The following is a 9,643-nucleotide window of genomic DNA, read 5'->3' on the forward strand; positions in this document are numbered from 1 at the left end:
TCGTCAATGCGGTGTCGCCTTACTCAATTAGCCACAACTCAAACTCTGTGTTTTAAACAACTGCAACATTCCTATCATGCCCACACAGTAGAGGTAATGGAGAGCTGACTTGAGAAGACATCTGCCCTGCTCCCATTAAAGAGAGCCCACGCTGCTGTCTTACTGAGGCATTCCGGGAGATGGGAATTAAGATAAGATGGTGTAAGGTGAGGAGCGAGGAGGCGATAGCGAATAAAGAGAGATATCATGCCATACGGAATGCCACTTTGAGTGTTGCTTCATGGCAAGAATTGGCATCGGCTGTATCTCCCAGAAATGGACACATTTATATTTTCTCTCTCCCTCTCGCACTCTTATGGTCTGCGTTAGCCTTCATAAAATATTCATGTTGGTTGTGCTCAGTGCCATAATTGCCATCTCAGCCTCTGAATAATTGATGGCTGGTGCCGTTGACATGGTCTCATTTACTGAGAGTGTGGGTAATACCATACTCACACATGCCACATGCTCTAATGCCACACTGCCGCAGTTAGTGCTGACTCCAGATCAGTCGGTTTTCCCATACGCCACCATCACTCATTTGTAACCACCCTCACAGCAACAGTCAAATGCATTTAAATCAATAGTGGTAGCGACTGTCATTGCAAACATGAGGGGCGATTTTATTTTATTTGATGTGCTTTTAGACGCAGCTCAAACAAGACGTAGGAAATTTTTTCATTTATTAAGGCGCTTTCTGCAATCGTAGCACTTTGAGTGGGTGTCTGATTGTAAAGACCACTTTTCTCCATGGATATATTCTAACTATTCAATTTGATGTCTAGTGAAACATGCTTCATTTTTGGAGGGGAGAATAAAACAGAGGCGTGAACGGCTGGCTGTTCACCCTGCAGGAGAGTTAATTAGTGGGCCAGAGCACAGCGGCCCAGCCCGCAGACAGATGTGACCTCTAGACAGACTGAGGTCAAAGGTCAATTTGTTGATGATTACATTAACCCTGCCTACATCAACCCCATCACCCTTTCTTAACTGCTGCTTTAATTCATCCCTCTCCATTTCTCTCTGACATTCACTTTTTTCCTTCTCTCATCCATGCCATCATCTGTATTCTCTCACTCTTTTTACAGTTTATTTTTCAATTTTATTTTGGGCCTTTATTTTAGAGCACTGTTTCTTAATCCTAGTTCTGGAAGACTCCAGCACTGCACATTTTGGATTCATACCTTATCTAACACACTTGATCTACTGATTCAGTCTTTATTAAGGACTCATACCCTACAATATAGTATGCCAAATGCAGTATTTCAAATAAGTAGGATGTCCGAATCTTCAGTTTTCATAAAACAGTAGGAAACAATGCCAGGATGACCTACTACATCCGACAAGATTCTAAAGTGTGCAATGGACACTTTACTATCTCATAATGCCAAAGGAGCTCGGTTAGCATTAGAATCAAAATGCAAAATTACAATAAAACAACTGCAAGTTCTATATATACCAAGAAAGTTGTTCCTTGTAGTAAAAGGGATAGTTCACCCAAAAATGAAGATTCTCTCATCATTTTTTTTCATCCTAATTCTATCCCAGTTGTGTATGACTTTCTTTCTTCTGCTGAACACAAACAAAGATTTTTAGAAGCAAGTCTCAGCTCTGAAGGTCCAAAAAGTATACAGTATAAAGGCAGCGTAAAAGTAATACATAAGACTCCAGTGGTTAAATCCATATCTTCAGAAGCAATATCATAGGAGTGTGTAAGAAACAGATCAATATTTAGGTCCTTTTTTATGATCAATCCCCACTTTCAATTTCATGTTCTTCTTCTTTTGTTTTTGGTTATTCACATTCTTCAATCATATGGCCATCTACTGTGCAGGGAGGAGAATTTATTGTAAAAAAGTACTTAAATATTTAACTGTTTCTCACCCACACCTACTGTATCATATCGCCTCTGAAGGCATGAATTTAACCACTGAAGTCTCATGGATTACTTTTACTCTTTATGTGATTTTTGGAGCTTCAAAATTTTGTTACCCATTCACTTGCATTGTGAGGACATACAGAGCTGAGATATTCTTCTTAAAACATTTGTTTGTCTTTAGCAGAAGAAATAAAGTCATGCACATCTGGGATGGCATGTGGGTGAGTGAATGATGAGAGAATTTTCCTTTTTGTGTGAACTATCCCTTTAAACATTTAAGTATAAAGGGTTACTTTCTCGCTGTTGTTACTGTCATATTTTCACATCACAAGACAAGGGCCATGTTCCTGTATGAAGTATATCCGGGAATGTATTGATATTCATGTATTCATACTTCTTACCAGCGTACCTAAAGAACTTTTTTTAAAGGCTGAGAAGTAAATTCTTAATTAAATGCATTTTATACTCTTACAGTATGCGAAATCAGATGCAGCTACTGTTTTAGAGGACATTTAAGGGTCACACAGGACAGTTAAGGAGAGCGAGGGGGAATGGGATCGGAACTTGACCCATGTCCGATCCAGTCCCAGATCCCTGTGAGCCATCAGCTCATGAGCAAGTGTGCTACCATCTGCACCACAGCTCTGACCAGTTCATTTTCATTAGACTTTCATTAGCAGCCTTGTCTGATGAATCTAAAAGTACAATGTAACAGTTATTAAGTAGAGCAGTATGTATGACAGGTCAGGCTCTTTGCTCAGACTCCAACTTGTTCTACCCATCACACACTTGGAATGCTGCCCTCTTCAACACGCTGACTGTGGTAATAGCCCTCTATAATTGAAGTGCTCTTAGCTGTGCCATTTGCAATGTGCCGTCCAATCTCTTCTAAAAGCATAAGGTCCCTGTCCGAAGTGCCCTGCGGAGGGGACAGTGCACACTTTATTAAACATTACAAGTGTGATTACATGTCCCCTCCTGTTCGGCTAGCATCAGAGTACTATTAGTATTGCTAATGGAGCTACGAGGTCAGGTAAGTCAAAATGTATATACATTACACATGTGGATGAGGGCCTCTAAAAAGTGAGCGTGTATGTGAATATGGCGGTTAGGAGACCAGAAGGACAAATCCATAGAGCAGATGGAAAGAAAGACAAAGATTGTTTGTATTGGGGGGGGGGGGGGTCGGGTCTTCCTAGAGTGAGGGCACCCAGGGTTTTGCAGGGGATTCTGGAGGACTATAAGAGCATGATGTCAGCGATGGGGTTAAGTCCAGACTTATCTCTGCACAAAGCAGGCAGAAAGAAAGCGAGAGTGTGGAAGAAGAAGGGGCAGGTCAAGGGAGCTCAGATAGGGTCAGTAGCAGGAGGGAATCAGTGGGGAAGATGATATTATAGAGGAGGCCTGTAGGACTAATCTGTTTACCCAAACAACACTGTGGATTACACACATGCACACAAACATATTTGTACCAACACACACATATTCACTGAGCAGTGAGATCTAGCTAGATCTAGATCTAGATAGATCTAGAGCTAGATTTAATTTATACACATACATATAATGTGCACTTTCCATTTGAAATGATAATGCGTGAGAGAGGGATGACAATGAAAACGATGATGTAAAGAAACTGAAAATGTATTAATGTGGACGTGTTCAGCCTGTCCAGTAATCACAACTCTAACAGGTTGTGGTGGCACACGACTGGCTTGTGACTGGTTGTGACTGTGACCAGTCTACTGAATGCTACCGTAGGAGCTGTCCTTATGTATTTGAGTAATTATAGAAAGCTAATATAATAGTGGATAGATGGTGCCGACAGATGTGGGTTCTCATCGAAAGCACTGTATGGGAAAACAATGAATATCAAAGACGTATTTTTAACGTTGTTTGCCCATCTGAAATATGTCAATAAGAAGTATGTCACTAAGTATGTCTCAGATTTCAATAAGACATTTAGCAGATGTCTTTGGGACGTTTAGGATTTAGAATGTTTGTAAAACTTTTTAAGATGTTTAGCAGATGTTATTTAGATTGTGATGCTTTCACAATGGTCAACCGATGTTGGTTTTTCAGTGGTTTATCTTTAAATTATTACATCTCATGTCCATAGCCAATGTAACAAAACTAGCTGCTTCACTGAATAACATATATTAAGGGTTCAGAGATCATTCTTCTATGGTTACTGTTGTATTCTGTCATAATTAACGCATTGTGTGGGGAAATCGCACACATCTGGATGCTGTTTGGAGTGACCCCTGACAACGCTGTTCAGTCTATCTCTCTATGTCTCTCTCGATCTCCTTCCCCTGCTTTCTTCTCTTTCTCTCAGCTGACATGCATGTTTCTGGCTTCTTGACAGATGGTCTGCTCTTAATTTCCAAGACCACTTCATTGCTCTATGTGTGTGTATGTGCGTGTGTGTGTGTGTGTGTTGGCACGTAGCTCTAACCTTATGTACGCACAGAGTAGGAGGATGCAGTAAGTTTAACTCATCCCATGTGATGACATAACATGCCGCTGTCAAATTCACGTACCTCATAGGTACCCTTATTCTGTGTATTTCCAGGTTTTTCCTGAAATTCTTCCTCAAATGCAACCAGAACTGCCTAAAGAATGCAGGAAACCCACGAGACATGCGTCGCTTTCAGGTAGGACTGTGTCCTTTCTACTGACACTTGCAAACTAATTTTTTTGAGGGAGTGACAGAATTGCATTTTTAGCTATGTACATTGTTAGTGGAGACGTTGGAGCATATTTCAGATGTTGTACTTAGTTGGTAACACTGGCAACACTTTATAATAATTTTCATTTATAACATTAATATTACATAATAAATGCTTAAAGCTGAAGTGTGTAATTTTTCACTGTTAAAATATTTTCTCTTGTCCCATCTTAATATGCAGAGACAGCTAAACCATTATTAGGTTGAATTCCTCAAAATAAAGTGTAAATACTGTGGCCATGTGGTGCTAAAATCATTGTTATGTTTGTTTGAGCATCCCAACCAGCCTAACACCGCAACGTTGTCCCTACCTGTGGCATAAGTTTGGGCCAGGACTATCTGTTTTTTGACCAATAGCAGGCCAGGAGAATGTTCTGGAAACCCATTTGAATACAATCATTATTTTTGCTGTTCTGTTAGGTTACGCTAGTGGCACAGAAATTGCGCACTTCAGTTTTAACACATCATTAGAAATTCAACTAGAGTGAAGTATCAATATTTAACTATAATACATTTTCATATAAACCTATATATATATATATATATATATATATATATATATATATATATATATATATATATATATATATATATCTGAATGTACATGAAGTACTTAGCTGCATTATTTAATGTTTGTTAATGATTTTTAAATGAAAGTTGTAAAAAAAACAAAAAAACATGGAGTAGCAAATTGAATCCAGAATGTGGTTTCTTAACAGATGAAGTGTGAAATACAGTACTAGAGAATAGATAATAAGAAAAGGATGGAGAGGTGATACAGGAGGAGGAAGAGAGAGAGAAAAAAAAAGCTTTGATGGGATGAAGTGGCTGCCCAGAACAGGGATAATGCAAGCTGTGCCAATTTTCATCAAGCCTCTTCCTCTCTCGAGATCGAGAGACCTCTCAAAGCCTGAGAGCCATTTAAATAAGAGGCTCCTCAGTTGCTGGGGGATATCTCTGGTCTCTGTCTTCAGCACTGTGTGTGTGTGGCATCCCATATAACAAGTTGAAAGCTGTTAGCCGCTGTTGTTCCAGGCTTTCTGGTGAAATGTGCCTGTATGTCAATGTATCAGTCAGCAGATACTCACACACATATGCTAGCTATGTTCCAAAACCTAGTGTGCTGTCTCTCTGCCTACATAGACAGCTACTAACCAACATGAAACCTCATAAGTGACTGATTTGGTATACTCTACATAGACACTATTTTTGCAACTCAGAGTGAGACTCTACTTGTAACTGATCGGATTTGTATGTGTTGTTTCATCATTTGTTGTGCGCGACATAAATAAATGTCTTCACAGTGCACTTTGAAGGGAAAACTATAATGATGGCAACACAGTAGGATCATTACAAGAGAATTTTCAATAAAAAACTAGTTTAGAATGACCATTTTATTACAGCTTTCAGCCCTCTGACAGTGGAAGGTAAAGTCTATGAGGGCATAGGGATTATCACTTCTGAATGGAAGACACCCATTATGTCAAGTATGTTACAGGGCAGACAAAGCAGTGAAAACTATTCTAAAATAATACAGACATTAGTTTTACTCACCCAAAGAGATGCGCTAAGGTGCGGTAACACACCGGCTGCGAGCCATCACAACGAGATAATGTTGAAAGTTTCACGCAAATACGCGACACTTGAGCATTTTGAGCGCTTCAATTAAGGATGGGAGTCCTCTTCAAGAGTCTCGCTGTCAGACCCTTTTTTGCTTCAATACAGGAAACAAAGCCTTCAATGTGGGATGTTAGTCGTCCTGTATGGGCTAAAATATGGGGCGTCTGGCAAAAATGGGACAGTTAACCTTAGCAGCAATAAACATTGCATATGCCACCTCTTCTGTTTTTTAAGTAGTTTTCTGTGAAGAATGTGTTAATATTTGGATGCCCTTGTGAAAATCATCCATAAACTCTCACACATGGTGAACATATGGTTGTGACAACTAATGTGGACATGCTAGCAAAAGCGACTGCAGTCTGAACAGCAAAAAATCAAATCTGTCCGCATATAACCTGCAGTTTGAATAGTCAGTCTAAAAAGAAAAGAAAAGAAAGAAAGAAAAAAAAATTGCAAAATAGATTTTCCTGCAGTGTGAACAAAGCAGTGTAATTTGGGCTAAGCACGGTGCATGCACGAATACTTCCACGCATACAACAAATGCCCATTAACTATAAATATTTTTATCCTAAGTGATAGGAGGGAATATATGATTGTGCATGCTCAGCCTGCTGAATTACTAAGTTTTTTTTTCTTCGTGCAGCGGTGCGCTTGATGAATTCTTTATTCAAGAGTTAAAGTAAAATCCAATGAATAATTCCTCTGGGTCCAGATCTCCCGCCGGAACCGCTATCTCTAAATGAGATCCACCAATCAGGGAAGTTCCCAATTACCAATCGCTTTTTTCGATTTTTTAAATTATTTGCTTCAAATCAAATGTTTTAATGTTGTTAATTAATAGTAGAGCTTTCTGGTTTGGGTCAAGGCTGAGAAAAATGTATTAAACTTTTTTTTTTTAAATGCCTATAGAGAAAACGAATGGGGAATATCTCATGCTTTTCCGTGAGTGCTCGGCCATTCCCGTGGGTGCTCGAGCGCCCGAGCACCCACGGGATTGGTGCCAGTGTCATCCGCCATCTTGGATTTTTATGTAAGTTCTCCTGTAATGCCTTAAAATGCTGCCTCTGTAGGTAGGTCACGAAGTTTTGGAACATAACAACTCTGTATGTGGTATTTTAACACTTCAACCTTTTTTCAGCTACATTTATACAAGGACAGATTGTATCTTTGTGTGTCAATTGTAAGACATTCATCTCCTGTTATCATTTGCAGGTGGTGGTGTCTACGACGGTCAGCGTGGATGGCCACGTGCTGGCTGTGTCTGATAACATGTTTGTACACAATAACTCTAAACATGGACGCAGAGCTCGCAGACTGGACCCCTCTGAGGGCACTACATCATACTTGGAACACGGTGAGTGAATGTATGTGTTTGTCTGTCTGTTTAAATTTGTTTGTTAAATGTCTTAGCCATAATTGCATGCACATCTCTTTGACATATCAGTTTTTGCATATCACGTTACACAACACTTCATTTCAAATCAAACTTTTTCTAAAGAGAAAGAGGAATAGACAAAGAGAGAGTAAGAGGCAAAGGAAGAATGAGAGGCATTGTGGGAATTAGACAGCAGGCAAAAATACAAAAGTGTTGTGTCTGCAGTGCCTGTGTAATGTAGTGCATCCCTGCAACCTTTGCAACCATCTGACTCAATAGAAAATTTTCTTCACTGTACTTTTCACACTCAAAAAAACCCATTTATTTGCACACAGATAATAAAGTCAAGGTTCCAAGCAGTGTGCAATCTGAGTTCAGCAAATCTAGGCCACTTTGTCACACTCAATGTAGTTTCAGTGGTTTCAGGTTTAATTTTGCTCTTGTGCTACATTAGCACAGAAGGTCGCCCAACATGACTAGCATTGTACTCTTCCCTATAGTCAGCAGAGAAATGACTGTCAGGATCCTTGGTCAGCTGTCCCCTAAAATGTGTGTATATTTAATCCAAGGAATTTATCGTACTCATTTGTGTGTGTCAAAAATGTCTAAAAGGCCCAAAACAAAACAGAGCTTAATAACAGTTGGTTACTATTTTGCTAGGAAGTAGTGGTTTTAACAGACACAAAAGGAACAATCCCACTGGGGCAACTTGACTTTAAGTGCTTTGATTTTGGGCATGATATCTTAAGGATTCGAGTGAGTTACTGTCCAGATCTTTAACCCCTATATGACACCACCCTATAAGAATTTCAGAATTTGAATTTGTGTCTGTGTGACTCACACAGGAGCCTCAGGATCATCTTGTCAATCTGCATGTTCATTTTCTTTATTATGTAATGATTTGGTATGCACTGAAACACAGAAACACACTCTACTGGCTGAAAGACAGCTTTGTGACCATTTAATCAGATCTTACAGTGAATATGAGTCAATGCCTCTTTGAGTTTTATTGTGTCGCTGTCATGTCTTAATTCCAATAAGAAGTAACACAAGTTACAACTATTACAGGTGGTTTGAGCTGATCAGACTTGTCTAAAGGCATTTAAAGGGATAGTTCACCCAGAATTGATAATTATGTGATAATCTACTGTTGTTTCAACCAGTATGATTTTCCATCTTCTGTTTAACGCAAACGTTGTTAGGGACTCACTTTATATTAGGTGTCTTTAACTATTATGTCCTTAAGCATTTGTTACAATGTAATTATTAAGTACATGTTGTTGCATAGTACTTATATTTAAAATACCTTCATTTAATTACATGTTTAGTTGCACTGTTAACCTTACCACTGAACCTAAACCTAACCCTACCCCAACCCTTACCCTAAGCCCTAAATCCTAACCCTACCCCTGCTCCTAAACCTACCCGTACCTCAACCTCTGTAGCAGCAAATGTTAATATTGTGAGAATTTTGCAGAACAACATGTAGTTACACAATAAATACATTGTATTTTATGTATTTTAATGTTAGTACATAGTATTCAAAGAGACTGATGTTAGACAGAATGTTGCCTGAGTCACCTTTCACTTGCATTGAATCTTTTATGTATTTCTTTCCATACAATGAAAATAAATAAATGAGGGTGAATAAATTATGACAGAATTTTCATATTTGGATGAACTGTCCCTTTAAGACTAACAAACAGCATTCCAGCAGTAGCAATGCAGCACAGCATCACTGGGCTTTCTTCACACTCCCACAAGGGCGTCTTGTGCCAACTAAGAAAAGAGCAGAGAACACAGCATTTCCCAAGTGGCCTGTTCTCTTTAGATTTTAACATGTGTCTTATGAGACCTTTGAGGCTTAAGCACTGCACATTTATTTCTTAGCGACGGTGGCCTTATCTGCTGTTCCCCATCTCTCAGTAGTGTAGGGCTTCTCACATGTTATAGTATGAGCCTCCTAAATCCCTCTAATAACATGTGGAGATGATTTGAACAC

At 39.2% G+C, this 9,643-nt stretch overlaps 1 protein-coding gene across 3 annotated transcripts in view; it reads left to right on the forward strand.

The window, feature by feature from the left end:
* Window positions 1-9,643, forward strand: part of LOC127412905 (transcription factor COE1-A-like) — a 170,084-nt gene that overhangs the window by 102,535 nt on the left and 57,906 nt on the right. For all 3 annotated transcript variants that reach the window (XM_051649617.1, XM_051649618.1, XM_051649619.1), the window contains exons 7-8: window positions 4,491-4,572; window positions 7,479-7,620. In XM_051649617.1, the coding sequence (XP_051505577.1) occupies window positions 4,491-4,572; window positions 7,479-7,620 (224 nt within the window). The remainder of the gene's footprint in view (window positions 1-4,490; window positions 4,573-7,478; window positions 7,621-9,643) is intronic.

Source organism: Myxocyprinus asiaticus, chromosome 22 (assembly GCF_019703515.2).
Source record: "Myxocyprinus asiaticus isolate MX2 ecotype Aquarium Trade chromosome 22, UBuf_Myxa_2, whole genome shotgun sequence".
NCBI lineage: Eukaryota > Metazoa > Chordata > Actinopteri > Cypriniformes > Catostomidae > Myxocyprinus > Myxocyprinus asiaticus.